The sequence below is a fragment of the Aspergillus affinis genome (assembly GCF_023601865.1).
Source record: "Aspergillus affinis strain CMG 70 chromosome Unknown NODE_2_length_704391_cov_89_054091, whole genome shotgun sequence".
NCBI classification, from domain to species: domain Eukaryota; kingdom Fungi; phylum Ascomycota; class Eurotiomycetes; order Eurotiales; family Aspergillaceae; genus Aspergillus; species Aspergillus affinis.
The window spans coordinates 552,819-571,583 of record NW_026515783.1 but is presented as its reverse complement, the minus strand read 5'-3'; the positions used below and the strand labels follow the sequence as shown (position 1 = coordinate 571,583).

General features: G+C 51.2%; 8 protein-coding genes across 8 annotated transcripts; 5 read left to right on the top strand and 3 right to left on the bottom strand.

Annotated features, from left to right (window-relative positions):
• Nucleotides 1–3,595: 3,595 nt before the first annotated feature.
• Nucleotides 3,596–4,594, top strand: KD926_005975 (uncharacterized protein; the record flags this gene model as incomplete). The annotated part of the gene is made up of 1 exon (XM_053099443.1): nucleotides 3,596–4,594. One exon carries the CDS (start codon nucleotides 3,596–3,598, stop codon nucleotides 4,592–4,594), a length of 999 nt encoding a protein of 332 aa, XP_052961009.1.
• A 1,039-nt stretch (nucleotides 4,595–5,633) lies between these two features.
• KD926_005974 (uncharacterized protein) lies at nucleotides 5,634–6,066 on the bottom strand (the record flags this gene model as incomplete). The annotated part of the gene is made up of 3 exons (XM_053099432.1): nucleotides 5,634–5,891; nucleotides 5,943–5,987; nucleotides 6,046–6,066. 3 exons carry the CDS (start codon nucleotides 6,064–6,066, stop codon nucleotides 5,634–5,636), a joined length of 324 nt encoding a protein of 107 aa, XP_052961008.1.
• A 1,025-nt stretch (nucleotides 6,067–7,091) lies between these two features.
• Nucleotides 7,092–8,572, top strand: KD926_005973 (uncharacterized protein; the record flags this gene model as incomplete). Its single annotated transcript, XM_053099420.1, has 4 exons — nucleotides 7,092–7,529; nucleotides 7,662–7,674; nucleotides 7,733–8,156; nucleotides 8,545–8,572. The coding sequence occupies 4 exons, from the start codon at nucleotides 7,092–7,094 to the stop codon at nucleotides 8,570–8,572; spliced, it is 903 nt and encodes a 300-aa protein (XP_052961007.1).
• Nucleotides 8,573–8,641: 69 nt separating this feature from the next.
• Nucleotides 8,642–9,767, bottom strand: KD926_005972 (uncharacterized protein; the record flags this gene model as incomplete). The annotated part of the gene is made up of 3 exons (XM_053099409.1): nucleotides 8,642–9,101; nucleotides 9,161–9,417; nucleotides 9,492–9,767. The coding sequence occupies 3 exons, from the start codon at nucleotides 9,765–9,767 to the stop codon at nucleotides 8,642–8,644; spliced, it is 993 nt and encodes a 330-aa protein (XP_052961006.1).
• A 2,296-nt stretch (nucleotides 9,768–12,063) lies between these two features.
• KD926_005971 (mitochondrial DNA replication protein) lies at nucleotides 12,064–13,235 on the bottom strand (the record flags this gene model as incomplete). The annotated part of the gene is made up of 4 exons (XM_053099399.1): nucleotides 12,064–12,273; nucleotides 12,325–12,917; nucleotides 12,979–13,065; nucleotides 13,115–13,235. The coding sequence occupies 4 exons, from the start codon at nucleotides 13,233–13,235 to the stop codon at nucleotides 12,064–12,066; spliced, it is 1,011 nt and encodes a 336-aa protein (XP_052961005.1).
• A 356-nt stretch (nucleotides 13,236–13,591) lies between these two features.
• KD926_005970 (uncharacterized protein) lies at nucleotides 13,592–14,579 on the top strand (the record flags this gene model as incomplete). The annotated part of the gene is made up of 2 exons (XM_053099388.1): nucleotides 13,592–14,078; nucleotides 14,131–14,579. The coding sequence occupies 2 exons, from the start codon at nucleotides 13,592–13,594 to the stop codon at nucleotides 14,577–14,579; spliced, it is 936 nt and encodes a 311-aa protein (XP_052961004.1).
• A 348-nt stretch (nucleotides 14,580–14,927) lies between these two features.
• Nucleotides 14,928–16,817, top strand: KD926_005969 (Zn(II)2Cys6 transcription factor; the record flags this gene model as incomplete). The annotated part of the gene is made up of 1 exon (XM_053099377.1): nucleotides 14,928–16,817. One exon carries the CDS (start codon nucleotides 14,928–14,930, stop codon nucleotides 16,815–16,817), a length of 1,890 nt encoding a protein of 629 aa, XP_052961003.1.
• A 561-nt stretch (nucleotides 16,818–17,378) lies between these two features.
• Nucleotides 17,379–18,617, top strand: KD926_005968 (DUF453 domain protein; the record flags this gene model as incomplete). The annotated part of the gene is made up of 1 exon (XM_053099366.1): nucleotides 17,379–18,617. One exon carries the CDS (start codon nucleotides 17,379–17,381, stop codon nucleotides 18,615–18,617), a length of 1,239 nt encoding a protein of 412 aa, XP_052961002.1.
• Between the last annotated feature and the right edge of the window lie 148 nt (nucleotides 18,618–18,765).

Here is an 18,765-nt window from a genome sequence, read left to right as displayed (position 1 = left end):
ACTGTCTGCAATACAGACGGTGGCGGCATACCCGCCGGGATTGGACTCTGCATGGAGTATCTGACCAAAAGAAGGAAGATGTAGATACCTGAATCGACTAGGAAGGAGAGAAGTTTCCAATAGATCGTTCATGTCCACGTCCATGGCGGAGTCTGCTAACAGTCAGGTATCTGTGTGATCTCACTGGTAAATGTACCTTGAATAGATGTTCAACATTGATGACATGATGAAATTTATATAGTCTTTCGGTTAGAGGAGCGATCCATCGCATCTGGTGTGTTTATACTGGTCTTTGTATTGGGGTTGAAAAAAGAAGGACATCTCCAGCTCAAAAGCGACACAATTGATAATCACCATTTACTGCATTCAGTCTTTGAATTGCCCAGATGTTCGAACTTCACAATTCAAAACGGAAAATTCCGTGACATAGTGGTGGTTCTACCCATCTTCAAGTTCCCCAGCTGCGATCCAAAAAAACACTAAATGTACCACAGCTTGGACAAGGAATCCGACGACAGGCGACCAGAAACAAAGACCCCCATTCCACGCCAAGAGTCCATGGTGAAAGCAATGAGTAATCCAAATCCCAATACAACTGATGGGTGTTGACCAATGAGCCCATGCCAACCAAGAGGGAAGGAGAGGTCTTTCTCGACGGTCCGAACGAATCAAGATCCCGATTATAACACTCTGAAGAATCAACATCGAGTTCAACAATGTGAAATATAGCCAGGCGGCATCACTGATGAGTTGAACGAGTGCGGGATCACGGTCAAGTCGAAAAGTGATTGTGCCAAAGAGGACGCCTAAAGTCATGAACGCGAGTCCGATTACTATCCCCGTGGTAGCTTGAGCCATGACGAGAACCTGGTTGACTTCCGGAATGCGTAATAGGACCGTGCTTATGCCGATTGAATAAAACGGATAGAAAACCGAGGCTAGAAACACAAAGGCGACGCCGGCTCGGAAGCCTTGATAGTGATCTCGGTAATGCTGAGCCACGGCGTCGTGTCCAAGGGCCGGGTGAACCGGAGGCAGATTTGCTGACGCAGGTAGAATGGCGAGGAGAAAGAGGACTGATATGGGCCAGCATAAGAGCTGAAAACGAGTGGCGCTGAGTTTGTATAGCGAGCGTCTGTTGATGTTTGTGCTAATGCTAGACTCCCGAAGGAGGGCCTGCTTGATATTAGACATAATGTAAAAAGACAAATGTCTTAGTAAAACCCGCAGCTATATCCAAAACAGAGTCAATCAACATAAATACAAGCGACCGTCTTTCTCAGATATGTCCTGTCGCTGGAAAGATCATACGGTTGCAAAAGACTACCTTAAGCCCGAGACTATGGGAGCATCATGTGTCTTCAAATTAATCGTTGATAGTTACACATGCATCAACCAGTAGGACAGTTTAGCACGCATTCAATCCCACGTAGTTCCACAGATAGAATGTCTTCTCATATGACGAGGCCTTTGCCAGATGTGGAGTATATTCAAGACTTGACATAGGTTTTCAAGGAATGTCCAATGTTTATATGGAATGGCAGGCCATCACTGTGGCATTAGAAAAAGCGTTGATGATGGGATGGGATAGCTACTTGATAATAAACATGTAGAAACTTCGCCAGAAGTACATCTCGGCGATTTTCAGCTGCTAATGCCAGCACCGAAAAGACCCGACGGTCGCTTGTCTGCTGGGTATACATGCCAATATCGACATACAGGCAACGGTTTTTTATCATCTGGACAGATCACACGTAATAGTCTCTTAGCACGCTAGGAAATCCGGCAATCCTCAATAGTTGAGCTCCGGTAGAAACTTCTAGTTAAACCGAGCTAGTTGCCCAAAGAGACAAATTGAGCGAAACCATCAGCATAATTTTGGCTGTCTAGATACGGATGCTCGTCATTTATGGATGATCACTGAGAGAACTGGTGCATGGATCAACATTCACCGCAATGAGAGCTGGCTGCCCAAATGCCATTTCCCTGGAGACTGGCGGAATACCCACCAGTGGAGCCGCGAGCCGTGTTATTTCCATGAAATGCTGGGCTACCCTTGGATGCTCCACTTGGGAGGGTCTTGAAAATATTGCTCTTCAAAACAAACATTCGAAGTTTGAGAAGACTCAAGAATAATGGCGTTACAAAAATCTTGCGTTTATGAAACGTCGCACCCTAGAGCGGCGAAAGTAACCTAAGAATGAGACCAGTGCTACAGGACTGCAGGATCAAAATAGAAGTGTCTGAGCCACAACACCCTTAGTCTGAGCTAAAAACGAAAGGAGAGACTGGCCAACTCTGCAGAGGACGGAGCAGGATAACAAGAAGCCCGTTTTTCTTCGGTCGGACGAGAATACGGACTAGAAAAAGTTCCGCTGCATAAGCGCATGCAACCCTGCAAGCGTGCGATCATTACGGCAGAGGTCGCATTGAAGCCGGCAGGATCCGGGAGATGAGAGTGACATGCCATATCAGTGGATTGAATATGATGGCCCGTGTAAGTGAATTTGCTGCTCCTTCGGGGGATGAGCTCGTGTATAGCTATTTTCCGACTGTTCACTACCCACATCTGATTCGCAGTCACAGGCCAGTAAACTCGCAGGTGCTGCATGTGCGCTCGAGAGGTTGGGAGTAACTGTGGGTCTAAGTTTAAGTGCTGAATACTGAAAGCTGAGTGGTGATTCCCTGAAATAGGGGGTTCGTCGAGATCCCCACTCCGTACGGCCTACTCCGACGTGTCTCAGAGACCTGACCACCCCCTGTTGCCTTCTGAGTTCTGAGAATAACTACGGGGAACTGAAAACAATTCTGATATAGACAAGACAACCCTTAACGTCCAGGGGTCCACGGAATGGAGGTGGTTTAGACAGTGACAGCAGGGGCGACAGACGGGAGGCGTCAATAGTCCCCTCCACTTGGCATGAGAAATCGAAGGTGTGTTCCAAACAAATAAAGGGGTCCGGCCGGATAGACAATGGCGCTGTGTAGACTAGGCCTAGCACTGTATACTGTACACCGGAGTAGGCGGACCGGCGCAATTAGTTTCCGACTAGAGCCAGAGTGAAGCGCCGAAGAGGCGACTGGGTGAAGCTTAATAGATGGACCAACATCAGCGGCGTGGATCGGCCAAACCCTAAAAGTCTGGCTCCTTTTTTATTGCCGCACGAAAGCTGGTTATGGTTTCGCCACCAAAATTCCAAAGTACGGAGTGCCTCCTATCCAGACTGGATCTTTCGAAAGAGGTTTGTGCCCAAGAATGGGTCCTGCCGAGCTTAACGGCGCCGCGCCGTGACGTCCTGCCCATGTCGATCCCCAATGCTTTGAACTGCGCCCCCCCCCATTTGCTTGAAAATACGAGATCTGGCAATGTTTGGCGGGACCTAGATCGACGGCCCCTGCATGTCCATGAGTCCGCCATTATATCGCATGGTTTGCCCCGGCGTGTTTGATTTTTTCTTCTTGTCACCTACTCCTCGCCGGAGATCTGCCAATAATGCTCTGCAGCCCTTCCCCACGATATCGCAAATGATCTCGATCGCGCTGTGAGCCGCATCATTCTTTTGCTTTTTCTTTCTTCTCTTCCTACCACCTTGCAATGGCAGGCGAAACGGGGCCTCTGGCCCTCTCGCGGGCGATGTCGATGCTCATCGCCGCCTTCTTTGCCATCTCCTGCTACAACGTGCTGGAGATCACCATCACCATCTTCACGACATTCAAGCGACGCCGAGGGCTCTACTTCTGGAGCATGCTGGTAGCTAATTGGGGCATCCTGCTACATGCCATCGTCGTCTTTCTCCGATTCTTCGGCCTAGCCCCTAACCTGCCCATGTGCGTCCTGACCGTGCTGGGCTGGTACGCCATGGTTACAGGGCAATCTGTGGTGCTCTATTCTCGGCTCTACCTCGTCACCGGCGATACACGACGATATCGCTGGATTCTGTACATGATCATCGCAAATTTCTGCATTTTTCATATTCCCGTGAGCATTCTCTTCATCGGCAGCAACGCCGGCGACGACCGCATGGTCAAACCATTCAACATCTACGAGAAGGTCCAGCTGGCTGGATTCTGCGTCCAGGAGATCCTCATTAGCGCCATCTACATCTGGGAAGCGACGGCAGTCCTCCGCCCCGTGTTAGCCGCCAAGGGCCGGAAGGGTCATTACGTCTGGCTGCACCTCATCGTAGTCAACTGTCTCATCATTCTACTCGACGCCTCGCTCCTCGCAACCGAATACACGAACAACTTCGACGTACAAACCACCTACAAAACCGTCGTCTACAGCGTCAAACTGAAGATGGAATTCAGCATGTTGAACCGCCTGATCGGCGTCGTGCAGACGAACACCACGATCGACGACTGTGTCGTTGACTCGCAGCAACACCGGGACTCGTATTCCCGAAGAATTGACACTCCTGACGGCGGCGCCGCCCTGAACGATAATTTGCGACTTCTTCCCCGCGATGGCAATTACGGTGGAAACCAGGGCGATTTGGTTGTGGAGGCGACGTATCAACGGACAGCGCCGCTTCCACCGGTGGAGGATGATAATGGAATTGTAACATATCCTGTGGCTTTGCGTCAAAAAGCCTAGATCGTTTGTACGACATTGGGTGGATTACGGTTCAGCGATTGGTTCGATATGGCGGACGTTATATACCCTTTTTAATTCATGATTTATTGGTTTGGCTATTTGATTTTTTGCAGTTTGTGCTGATAAGCGCTCATGTCTCTGTTAAGACTTCCGAATAGATTAATTGGTTATGGTACCACTTAGCTCTGATGGAGACACATGGAGTGAATGACATTGGAATTTAGCGTGAGCTTTGTCGATATATCTTAATTGCTAAACAGAAAAGTATTCTATGACTCGTAAAAGAAGATAACCATAGGGTCTATTCAACGTCAGCCCCCTATTTTAGGAGCAAGATATCTTCACTTGGGGCATATAGCACCGACAAAACCGGCAACTACGCGGCGAGATCTTGCCCTGACAGATTGTAGTAGATCATGATGGTGATCTACAACAATGACAAGGCTTTGCGATCGATAATGTTCCATCGCGTAGAAATTAGCGTAGTATAGCATCTCTACCCTGCAACAACCCGTAAGGGAGAGCACATTCATGGTCCAACTACTTGCAATTCGTTCGGTAGTTCCCAGGTATGACTTTCGTCAAAATTAATCGACAAACCATTGAAAATAGCCTGAAATCCTTCGAATCCTCCCACATGAGTCGAGTTGATGGGGCCAGGGCGAATGTGCGTCCGCTGATGATTTCATTGTAGATCTTTGATAAGAACAGCTATGAGATCAGTAAATTTGGACATGGTGATAATCGCTTGTTTGTGACGTGACTTCGTCTTTTAGGATCGCTTCTTCAACTTGAGCGAGAATCGGGGTCTTGCTATTCAGTCAAAACTCTAGGTCTTACATCCCACACTATGAATATGACGCTCTGGTGTAATTCACTGGTGTTTGCCGCTAGAAGTTACGTGTTTCATATGAGCATCATGGGTTTAATATTCAAAATGACCTATAGACCGGTGTCCCGTGCACACTCAAGCGACCCTCATTTGTATGCTGAGAGCGACTCCTCAACACAGATCATCGCCACATGTTCAACCACTTTCCTAGTCATATCGGCTTCCACCCCGAGAGCCATACGAGTCGTTGTTCGACGACCCATAGGTAGTGTTACCGGAGCCGTAGCGATCGGAAGATCCATACGAGTTGTAATCACGACGGTTGGAACCAGAGTTCGAGGAGCCGTACGTGTTGCCCGACGACGATTGGTAGGTGTCATTCTGAGAGCCGGACGAACCATACGAGTCATTGCCGGAGCGATTCGAGGAGCCATAGGAATCGGAACCCCCGGTCCGGTTGGACGACTATAATCCATTGATTAAACATATGCAAGGAGGAATTTCCGAGAGACTTACTCCGTAGCTATCGTTGCTGCTGTACTCGCCGTAACGGCCGGCTTTCTAGTGCACAGTTAGCAGACGGGGTCTGCTCGGGTTCACAAGGAATCAGGATGCATACGGTATCTCTGTTGTAAGACATGATTACGATGGCTGGAGAGTGCGTTGAACGGTTCGGATGAGCGGAGGATCACAGGAGAGGAGGGAGAGAAAATCAAAGCAAGAAAGACAGTCAGAAGAGCAGAAAAGGGCCAGCGGAGCAATTTATGGGCGACGGCTTTTCCAAGACGCTTGCAGCTCGATTTAGCTCCGTTCAGCTCCAGAGGGGTAATTCATCGCGCCATTCTGGCTTGGCATCCATGCAAAAGGTCCCCGAAGTCACCCAACCGTAGGGCCGATCGGTGTCACGATCCATTCCCCGGAAGATTGCGCAATGATCCCTTCGCTACTCCAGCGTACATCCAGCTGGACCGGTGTGGTGCAGTCCAACCAGGGTCCTCGCTGAGCGCCCCGTGGAGATACTCAAGTGGGCCTGATGTAGGCAGAATTGTGAATTTGTGCACCAGTATGCAGTCCGGAGTCTCGATCAGTCGATCTAGAGACACGATGCGCTAGCGTCACTGTTGCAGACCTTGAACGCCCGCAAAACGCCTACTTGCTGCGCAAGTTGATGATCCAGGCATCCTAGTAGAAGGGAGTTGTATCCCGAATCATCAAATAATTCTTTCAAAAGATGGCAGAAAAGGGGCGCTGACAAAGCAACCTTTTCACGTGACTGTGTCGATAATGCGCTGACAGTAGGACAACTTCCTCTCCGGGATTTATCCCATTTGACCAACCTCGAAAACCCCCTTCATCATTGAGACCTCAATTCTTATCTTGTATATGTCTAGGGGTGTAACGAATATTCAACATCGGCCGATATATTCGACGATATTCAATCGAATAAGTTTTCGAATACGATATTCGACGCCTCGTATAGTTCGAAGAAGTCGAATATTCGTATTCGTTACACCCCTATTAATAATATGTCCCAACATGCACTGGTCTAGACTTTTGCGGGGAAACCATCTCATTTGACAGCGTGCAGCGGTGGCTGACCAAGTTGAATCCCCGCGCGCTTCTCAGAGCGATAGTCGAGATGATCATAGGCCCAGGCACCTGGAGATGCCTACCCCGCCATCGACGTCGCTTCACCCCTCAGGAACCGCTGCAAAGGGGAAAAATGAATCGCAACTAGCGGTGATAGAACCCCCCAAAAGAACACGACGCGAAGCCAGGGACTCGGAGACCAACTCAGCGACGTCTTCCTCTATCCTTCCTCTGCGTGATGAACTCACACACTCTCCATCTGCGTCCACAGCTAGCCAGTCTGAACGTCGGCGGTCAATCAGTCCAGCCCGGCACAAGAGGCTCCTGGAGTATGCCACCCCAAGAGTCCGCTATCTGAACGAGTGGGATAATCCCGAGGATAGCGCTGCCCAGAGCTTGCGGGATTTTCTACCAGAGAGGCCTTATTATTGGGAGCCGAAGCCCGATAAGATCCAAGAAGTGTTAATCGGCTCTCGGAAGTGCGTGACCCAGCAGCGGAGTGAGACTTCCTGGGTGACCGAAGCCACTCGGCCTATACTTCCTTCAAGCCGCAATTGGTGATCTACCTTTCGAATCCTGGGGCGTGTATGTTCTAAACTCTTCTCTCCGGTCTTGAAAGTATCTTACTGATAGAAAACTCTCAAGCCTAACGGAATCGGTCAGTTCAGAATACCAACCGCTCTACACAGCCTGAGATCGCTGCAATCGCAAAATAGACTGGGTCGTCGGATTCCCCAAAGAGCGATGGGAGTCTTTGTATGCCAGCGCCGCTGCCAAATTTCGAAGCGCGTTCATCAATCATGTCGATCATCCCCATACCGGAACACAAGTGCTAGGCTGTGGTTGCGAAATTAAACCTCCAGATGGGGACTTGGTTGAAGCCCAGGTTCAACTTGGTGTGTGGGCGGCAGGGTTCTACTCATGGGCCTTCCAGAATCCACCGCCGATGGTCGGCTTCATCCCCATAGGCCAGTGCTGGGACTTCTATATCATCTATGCAGTTCAAGAGGAGACAGACGGCGGCCAGCTACCAAAGCTTGGGGAGGTCCGCGTGTGGGGACCTTTGTCTGAGCTTGCCGGACGAACTTCAAACGAAGGGACATGTTACTCACTGGTCAAATCTCTGCGCCGAGTGATGGAGTATGTATGCGGTCGATATATTGAGCAACTGCAAATGTCCGTCTATGCATGATCTACCGATTGACTCATTTGCCTGGAAAATTTCGTATTCAAAGACTGCGGAATTCCCTCCGATGATGAATATCTTTGGGAAAATGTGCCTTGAGATACATAAATGCGCATACCGGTACCTTAAGCTCGCTAGAATCCCGGTCTTCGAAGCAGCGAGTTCATGGACCCTCGATCACCCCTATGCCCCGCTACCTTCAGGACGAGTCGTATTCTAGTCTTACATTCATCAGAATATTGAAATAAAAGGAATAAATTGCGCCCAGTCAGGCCTGATAAAGTATGTATAAGAAACAAAACGAAATAAAACTAGCAGGGAAGTGCTAATGTTACAGTCTAGTGAATCGAACGAAATCCCCACCCCCTAGCCGGTCCAACCCGACGGACGATACTGAAGCACACTCCAGGCAGGTTTAGACTACTCTTTTAACCAACGCCTAAGCCTGAACGAAGACGGCGGCAACAGCCAGACCGGCCCACAGGTACGAGTCCATACCCGCGCGCACGGCAGCGCCGGTGGTGGCGGTGGCAGAGGCAGAAGCAGTGCCGGAGGCCTTGTCGCCGGAGGTAGCGCTGGCGCTGGAACCGGTACCGGAGGCCTTGACGGCGTCGGTGGACACGGCGGTGACGGTGTGGGCAGACGAGCCGGCGGACCAGGTGATGGTGGCGCTAACGGGGGCAGTGAGGGAGCCGCTGGCGTTGGAGAGGGTCTCGTTACCGCCCTTGGGGATCTTGCCGGGCCCGTAGTAGGTGTCGAGCTTGGGGAAATCGAACTCCTTGGCGCAGTCGAGGTCTTTGAGGGTGTCGGCGCACTGCTCCCACATGTCGCCGAACTCCTCCTCCATGTCGGCGAGCTTCAGGTCGGCGGGGTTGACCTTGGGGCAGGTGTTGGGCAGGCTGTGAAACGGTCAGTCGAAGTTACAGGAAAGCCGACGAAGACAAAACAGGGTACTAACGCAGAAAGCGCGGCACTCAAACCACAGCAGGCACACTCCTGAATCTTGCTGCCGTCCGAGGAGGCCTTGAGACCACACTGCTTCTGTACCTTTGCCATGGCGCCGTAAGAGATCTGGTCGACCTTGCCAACGTTGCAAGAGCAGGCACCCTTGGCATTGTCGGGGGCGGGCCAGAAGGGGATGTCATCGACCGACTGCTTGTCCTCGCAGGACTCGAGCAGGGCGCCGACGGTCAGGTCGTACTCGCAGCTGTAGACCTATCGAAACGGCGGTTAGCAGGCATGCATTACAGGGCATGCATTACAGGAACGGGCGGAAGTATTCCACATACTTGGTTCCAGCAAGAGCTGGTCGCGCAGTCGATCTGAGCCTGGTACTGGGGGCAGCTGCACTTGTTCAGACAGTCGGGATCACTGGTGGTCTTGCCGTCCTCCTTCTTGTCGCAGTTCTTCTTGACGCAGCTGTCGTAGGTTGACTTTGCCTTGTCGTAACAGGTCTTCATACCGGACGGATCGGCACATTTGTCGGCATCGAACTTGCCCACCTTGGCGGCTATCGAGACATTGGCGGCCAGCAGACCGAGCAGAACACTAGTGGAGACACGCATGATGGGTTGTAGATGACCTAACGTGACGTTGACGAAAGGACGGGTTGAAGGAATGAAGTAATCAATTTAAAAAGAAAAACCAAAAGAGCGAAGGGAAGATCAGTTCCAGACGGCAAAGAGCTGACCAGGCGGGTTATAAGCAACCCGGGCGTCAATCTGCGTGACCGGGAGAAGCCCGCCTAAGCGGCCTGAGGCTGAGAGGCAAAGCCCAGCCAATCAGCGGGATCTACCGGGGCCAAAGGGGCTAGCGCCTCCTTGGCGCCGGCGCTAAGCTCGTATGGCCCCTGACGCCAGTCCCGTTCGGGTCGTTGACGCCGTCAACGGTGCGCCCGGTGGTCACGTGCAGGACGCCTGAGGCCGTCATTGGCCGCTGGATGGCCACCCGTCAGCCCTGAGAGGCACTACGGCTTCATCTCCCAACCTGCCCTTGGGGGCCATTCCCAGTAGTGTCGGGGGCGAAACACCCCCTGGCTCTCTGCCATTGGGGCTGGCTGCCCTGCTATTCGGCATACCGTTCCCCCTGAATTCATTCCTGGCGGCTCTCGCCCTTCGTGTTGGTCAACTAAGCTCGACCAAAATCCCTGCGTCGATGAAACTCGAACATGTTTGTCTCGAACAGACTCGACAGCCTCGACAGCGTCCAGCCTAATGTGACCGGAATCGGGCGACAATGAACAGCTATCTCATGATCTCACTCATCCACCACCACCACTACCCTCTGCCCAATCCATGCACGTGCATGGCACTGCATTCTAGGCGGTAATGCCTGACTTGGTTTCTTTGTCTGCCAGCAAACAAAGAACATGATAAACAGCACTTCCGGGGATCCATCAAGACCCACAAACCTCTCAAGCTGACCCACCGATGATCGCACAGCGGAGATCCCACTGGCAAGATTTGTCGCTCGCTGCGGACTATGGAAGATACTACGAAAGCAAATATCCCTGTTGCTGACAGGGGTATTCTGGTTGGTGAGCCAGTTCCGGTTGCTGACTCGCGCGGCTACGCGCCCCTTACAGTGCGCTGGCAGTGCTTCGGTCCTTGTAACGGTCCTTTCAGCCTGTCATCGGTGTCCAAAGAATGACTGCGCCGACAGTGGCTGGTTCCATTCATCCTGGTTATTGACCAGGCATCCAAATATATCGCGCAAGGAATGCACTCAAGACCTCGGCTGACGCAGGACTGTGCGCGAATAACATCCAAATCACAGGACGGCGTGGCAGCCACAGCCCTATGCTGTAACCGCCAAGGTTCCAGGATACTTCGGATGCAAGGGACAGCCTTCATCCGAGCGGCGATGCCCAATGGCAACGACCCTTGGCACCTTGATCCCGGTTGAGATGGTCATCTAACTGGCGGAGTGAACCGTTTCTTTGCCTTCTTTGCCCACTCCCAAGTCTCAAACTACGTTGTGAGGCTCCGAGATATGGCCGTTTGTCGTATTTTTAACCCGCACCGCCATCGATGTCATCGAACCTCAACGTGTGGTCCCCGCACATGGTGCTGGCATTGGCGAATTCGAGAACTTGGCAGCCCAGCAGGGCAAATTTAATTCCGAAATGAGCCCAGGAGGGATCAAATGACTCAATCTGATACGTGCTTTACCCATCGCGGCTAGAAACTAGAAACGCAGGGATTATTCCGTAAACGAAACGGAGATGAATGAGCCATTAGGCATTATGGGTGTCTACCAATGACACACCAAAGAGGATTTGATGAAATTTTTAGCGATCGCTCTGCTCTTGCCAAATTTTCTCTCCTTCCTCTGCGCTGTTGCGCAACCCCTACGTCAAATCCTTCCGCACAAGCTCTCACAACTACGCGAAGGAGCAAAGAAATTCTCCTGCCAAGATGTTGTATCACGAACCCCTGGCTTGGACAGCCCCTGGTCAAGTTTGGGGGCTATGCGAGATGCATAAGGCTGGATTACTGAAATTAATAAAATTAAGCGATCACAGCAGACCCACACGGACGAGGCTGTGTCAGAGAATAGTCTGGTCTATCTCGGGTGATGTGCGTAGCTTATCGTAAGAGGCCGGTCTTGTTCTTCCTGGCGTCACTGGGTAGATTAATTCTGGGGAACAATATTTTCGCGGTTTGATTGGGATCTGGTCGTGGTCTCCAGCCTGCTTTCAATGTAACCCAAGAAACGAAGCTGGTTCTCCCCCACTCCCAGTCGACGTGGGATGATATGGATCCGTTAAGCGGGGTTATTGGACTATCCGTATTTTTAGATTGCGGCGAAGTGATATGAGGGTATCAGTGCAGCTGAAAGTGCAGGCTGTACACTCTCAAACTATCGCTTCTGAATCATCTCTTTCAAGGTATCGCCGAATCCCACCATACAGATCGTAGCCCACGCTGCGACGCCGATTCGAGGCACGACGCCTCGAAAGAGGCCTCGTACACCGGACGTCCGAAGAATGTGTTGGAACGTCGAGACCATCGTCGGAGAGATCGGACGTGAAGAGTCCTGCTTCACCGATTGCATCTCCACGCGAAGAACCTATCGAACATCAATACCTCCTACCTGCCAACAGCAATGAGACCAACTCACCTCAAAAGGCTGATTCCAACAACTCAACGCACCCCCAATCGTCGACGCCAGTATCTTCTCCCCAAACAACAATTTCTCGCCTTCCCTCTTCTCTGTAGCGGAGCGGATACTCTCCTCCGCGAACCGCGAGATCCCAATACGTGACGACCACCCGGTCACCTGTCTCAGGGCCACCGCATTCACCCCCTTATTAACACCACGGAGTCCCTTTTCACGAAGAGTACTAAAGAACGTTTCCATCGCGCCGGGCACTTTCGCGCCTTGCACACTGAGCTTAGACCGCGTCACCTCGACGGTTTTCATACATGTCGTCATCCCCATCGTCAAGTAGGATTGGGCGATGCCACCGCCGATACCACCCAACACACCGCACATCGTAGGCGAGGCGCTGAATTTTGTTCGCGCATGGTATTCGATCTCGCTAGATGTGAGAACGAGGATGGCGCCTTTGGTGGAGGCTTCAAGCCAGGCCTGGATGCGTTTAGTCGGTGTTCTGCCGAGATTCGGGAGTATATATTTGGGAGGCCAGGTAAACAACATACCCACGGAATTAGTCCTTGATAGTATGCAGACACTCCCCCACGAGCCCAGGTCTTTGAAATAGCGTCACGTAAAGTATCATGTCTATTAGCTGCCAGCTAGATATTTTCGTACTTGTTAAACATCCGATCTTGAAATTAAATATGCTACGGTCGTTTACATGTGTTTTGAGAACCTCCATGGGTTGACCGAGGGAGGTGACTAGTTTTGCGTTAGAGGATATCGTGATAATGGCAGCAAGGATACATACCTTGGAATATATTCATAAACGCGCCCACGGCTAGATATCGAAATGGAATTGGGCGTCGTTCTTGCGCGTCGGAAGCCTGCGCGTCGTGAGGTTGCGCGGTTGGTGAAGCATGAAGCGCCATTATGCCTTTGCGACCGGGATAACTTCTAGTAAATTGGATACTGAAGTTTGAAATTATCACAGAGTAATAACTAAATTTATTGGTTCTTACGGCTCATCAAATAAAAAGCTGCGAATCTCGTGTTGTCTCCGGTCGGAAGCATCCGAGAGTGGAGATGTCGGACTCATCCGATCAGTAGCAAAGGCCTAGGATACAATTGGGATATTGTCTCCAGGTCGCCCGGATGCTATGCGTAAAAATCGCCCAGAAAGCATGCAGAAAGCGATCTTATGAGATTTTCAATGGCCCCCACGTATCTCGACCAGCCGAACAGCCAAGAAACAAGCTCAATGCGACACCTCCACTGTGCGTCTAATATGATGAAGCGATCAAGACCCCTCTTGTTACCGGCAGGATCATTTGACACGCACGTCCACGTATTCAATCCTCTACTAGGCCCATACGCCTCTGGACGAGCATACACCCCAGAAGATGCACCCCTCTCGAAGCTTCTCGCATTCAATCAAGCGTTATCAACCGAGCAGCAACCCACGAGACTCGTGCTCGTTCAACCATCACCTTATAAGACAGACTGCACAGTTCTCATGAAATGCCTACAGGAGCTAAAGCGGCGAGAAATCACGGCCTATGGAATCGTGGTTGTCGATCTGGAGCGCGTGACTGACGACAAACTGGACGAAATGCATCGGCTAGGAGCCAGAGGGATCAGGTTGAATTTTCAAGCTGACGGGAAGGAGGTTGATACAACGAGATTGATATCTGTCTTACGCCAAGCCGCAGAGAGAATCCACCACCTACCGGGATGCTTGATTCAGCTATTTGTTCCGGGTTGGACATGGGATGGTCAGTACCACCTTAAGAGCGAAACTTCTAGTGTGCTGACGTGGGATGCAAGTTCTGCATGACACTATCCAGTCCCTTCCAGTAGTGGTCATTGCCGACCACCTGGGAGGCATGCTGGGGACATCTAAGCTAGGGACTGGCTCTGATGGCGACGCATTATCACAGCCGGGATTCAAATCGCTTGTATCACTGGCACGTCAATCCCGCGTTGTGGTCAAAGTGTCTGGGTTGTACCGTGTTTCGGACGATTCAGGGAGCAACTATAGTGATCTGCGGCCAATTATACAGATGCTCGCAAGTGAGGTACCCGATCAGATTATCTGGGGCAGTGACTGGCCACATACAGGCGAGGGAAGCAATCGAGCACGGAGAAATCTAGATGTAAAGGAACCGTTTCGAGAGATCGATGACCGGGGGATTTTGCAGAGTCTGATGGACTGGCTGGGAGATGAGATGATGCGACAGATGCTAAAGGATAATCCTGAGAGATTATATGAGTAGGCAAGCGCAATCTATTCCAGACTTTCTACTCCAATACCCAAATGGGTGCCTTAAAACGCAGGCCTAGTTACACTTCTCCTGCAGCCAATCACAAGTCGACCTGGGGCATGAGTCAGCAGTATCACGTGCCCTCTCACTGAGTAGTCGCGTCTCTCGATTTCTCTCTTCTCCATCCTTTCTTTGCGCTTTCTGACATCGAAACATGAGCGAAGAGTCTCCCAGGTCAGTAGCTCGGCGCCATCGGCGCGGATTGACGCGTAATGCCGCAGCCTGTCAACGATGTAGGAGGCGGAAGCAAAAGGCATGTCCACGCCGCCCGATCGTGGCTGGAGATGGGCTCGCCCGCTAATGAGTCGGCAGTGTGACGGCAAGGCCCCGATATGCAGTCCCTGCGCGTCGGCGGGTGCCGAATGCGTTCCGTCGGAGCGCTTGGTGGTCCAGCAGGTCAGCGATACTCGCGAGTGTGACGTGCTTCGGGCGCGTTTAGATGCACTGCAGTATCGCTATGATGACCTACTCCGAGAATTCGAACAGATGCGCATGCAGCACAGCACCACTGTCTCCGATTTACCCATCTTGGCGCCGAATCCGCCGAACAATAACCATGCTGATGTCAGACTGCATATGGATGATGACTTCCCGGCAGGCCCGGATTCTCGATCCTCTAGCCGGATTCTTCGACCCACCTTCTCCCAGCGACCTCAAGCAAAAGGCATGAATCGAAGTGCGCTTAGTAGTGCATGGGAGCTATGGGGAGATGATATGACGCCGTTCAATGCCACACCACAACCGGTCAACCTGGCAGATTTCGATCAAGCTGTATACGAGGACCTCGTGGATGTCTTCTTCACCTACAGATGGCCTTATTTGCCAGTTCTACATCGACAAAGCTTTGTTACTAAACATTTGTCTCCGTTCCTTGAAGGCCCCGACGTTAACCCAGTGTCCACATTCATGGTCAACATCGTTTGCGCTATTGCAGCGGCCGAAAGGTCCGGAGTCAGACCAGGGCATGACCAAATTCATCGACTGTTTTTCGAAGCAACAGTCAGGCATCTGTCCGCCATTATGTCAACCGACGACTTTGAATGCGTCCAGTGCCTACTGCTCCTTTGCATGTATGGCCATAACGAGCCGCAGTCCGTCAACATATGGTACACTATCGGCATGGCACTTCAGTTGGCCATCGGGATCGACCTACACCGCAAAGAGAGTTTGTCAGGTCTTGACAGTCTGCAAGCAGAAATGATTAAACGGGTGTTTTGGAGCACATACGTGATGAACTGTAGCATGGCTGTGAACATGGGTCGACCATTGGGGATACAAGACTCTGATATCACAACCCCCTTACCACTTCAACTGACTGACGACCAGTTGAACTTCCTCCAGGCAGTTCCTACACCGGTAGAGACTTTAATAGCACAGTCCACCGACACGTCAACATTCATTCATATCATCAAGTTGCGTCGACTGAATGCAGCTATTTACCAAGAGTTCCATTCAATCGGTAGCACTGCCACCCAGCAAGAGGAGCCCCGTAAGCGGCGGGACTCGTACTTTGCAGAGCTCAATCACTGGTTGATCACCGCACCTAGGTACATCGGCACTGCGTGCACATTCCAGTCCATGGAATGGTTTCAAATAGCCTTCCATCACGCCGTCCTGTCGCTATATCGACCTTCCCGCGCTGTTCCAATGCCATCATCTAGTGACCTGCGGGTGTGCACCGAGTCTGCAATTGGCTTGATCAGCTCGTATAGCTCGCTCTACGCGAGAAACAAAATAAAATATACGTTTGTTGCTATCCACTCGCTGTTCATGGCGGCCGTCACCATGCTCTACGCCTTGCGAGCCTCGCCACCACTCCGACAAGAACTCACTAAACCTGTCGTACAAACCAACGTTCTTACATTCCTGACTCTGTTCCGAGGGATATCCAATGGCCGCATAGTTGGCGAAAAATGCTCCAACATTGTCGAACGACTAGGAAATTCCATCCTCACCCTGTTTGACGATGTATCAACCTCTAATAATGCCGTGGATTCCGAGGTGGACACCGAGTTCCAATCATGGTTTGGCCTTCAGACTCATATAGCAGCGCCGCATCCAGTGCTTAGCGAAGATCCTCAGGGCATGTCTCCACATTTCCCTGATGTCCGGGTCGATGTTCCGTGGTCTGATTTGTTTGTCGAAGGGATTGATATTGGTTCCACAGATTTTTGGAATATATTGTCCTAGAGGAACAATTGCAACTGGTAATGGTACATGAGCTCGATTAAGCTCGGAAACGCACAAATATTCGTGGTCTTGGTGCCGTTCAAGAATTTTATGCAGCCAACATCAATGGCCTTCAAATACCCGGTGAATCTACTCGAGACTCAAAGCTGGTTTTCGGGACCAAGATGTACGTGTGCATCATAGCGACCGGACGATTCCAACAAGACGATAACATTCAATGATCCGTGTTATCCGTTATTGCCGAAGTTGCCTCGGTGATGTCAGAATACAACAGCCACGGAAACATTCCAAAAGTGGACCAAAGGACAGGCCTCGAATTGATGTAGCATACTGAAAGCACCAAGTCTGCAGTCTAATGAACGGAGATACCCATGAGGTTGATCTCAGAATGGTCCGATTCCGCCTGACGTATGGTAGAGGTCGGATGCATCCGAAGGGAGTGTTTTGCCGATAACCGGAGATCGTCATTCCCCGGAATCGCCGGCCTTTTAGTCTTTAACCTTCCTTAGTCTGGAACGATCAAGCTCCGTTTAATTCTGCTGACAACACATATCAAAAATCATGTTGGGAATGCTACGAACAGCCTCGAGTGCTATCTCACGCCCTGCGTCTCGGCTTTATGCCCCTTCAGAGAATCGATTGATTTCGACCAGCGTCGCGGCGAGCCGGAAGCAACGATCCCTTCCAGCAGCCTATTACCGCGGAGGCACATCTCGCGCCGTTTTCTTCAACGAGCAAGACCTACCTACGAGTCGCGCTCAATGGGATCATATCTTCCGCAGCGTCATCGGCAGCCCTGATCCTCACGGTCGCCAACTGGATGGACTGGGAGGCGGGATCTCCAGTCTGTCCAAAGTCTGTGTGGTCGGAAAGTCCACGCACCATGACGCGGATGTCGACTATACATTTGTCTCTCTCGGCATAAAGAACACCGATGTCGATTACTCTAGCAACTGTGGCAATATGATCAGCGCGGTCGGTCCGTTTGCGATTGACGCAGAGCTAGTCAAGCCCGACTCGGCCGACTCGGCCTCGATTCGGATTCACAACACCAACACCGGAAAGATCATACGGGCCTCCTTCCCTGGCATTGACGGAGAGGCAGCAGCTAGTGGCGATTTCTCGATCGACGGTGTAGCTGGAACGGCAGCACGTATCCAACTCGACTTCATCGACCCGGCCGGATCTGTGACGGGAAAACTACTTCCCACGGGAAGCGTCACGAACGTTTTCGACGGCGTCACAGCTACATGCATTGATGTCGGCAACCCATGCGTTTTCGTACAGGCCAGCGACTTAGGTGTTGAGGGCAATCTAACCCCAGACGAAATCACCGCCGACGCAAAGCTCTTACAACGACTCAACTCCATCCGCCGCCAAGCAGGCGTAGCAATGGGAATCTCAGACAACACCGCCTCAGTCCCAGGAAGCATCCCCAAGATTTGTCTTGTTTCATCCCCTCAGTCGAACGCACGAAGCACCGAACAGAAACAAACACCTAGTGACGTCGACCTCGTCGCTCGAGCTCTTTCAGTCGGTCAACCACATAAAGCTGTCCCGATTACCGTAGCGCTGGCATTAGCTGCTGCCGCTCGCGTGCCAGGGAGTACGGTTGCTCAGGTATCGAATAAGGAGGTTGTTGATCCGGCCGGTATCACGATCGGCCATGCGAGTGGGAATCTTCTTGTCGGGGCCGATTTCAATGAAGAAGGGCAGTTGAGCTTTGCTACAGTTTTCCGCACGGCGAGGAGGCTTTTTGAAGGTCGGATCTTCTGGAAAGATGATGGAGTTTCTGAGTAGGGAATTGGGGATCAATACTGTAGTTATTTCTGTTAGAAGGTGCTCACTTGAATCAATATGTACCTCGTTGACATGTCGTTGAAAGAAGAGAAGATAACATCGTGGCTGACGAAAAAAGTTCCATATAATCAACAATTTAGTCAAGAGA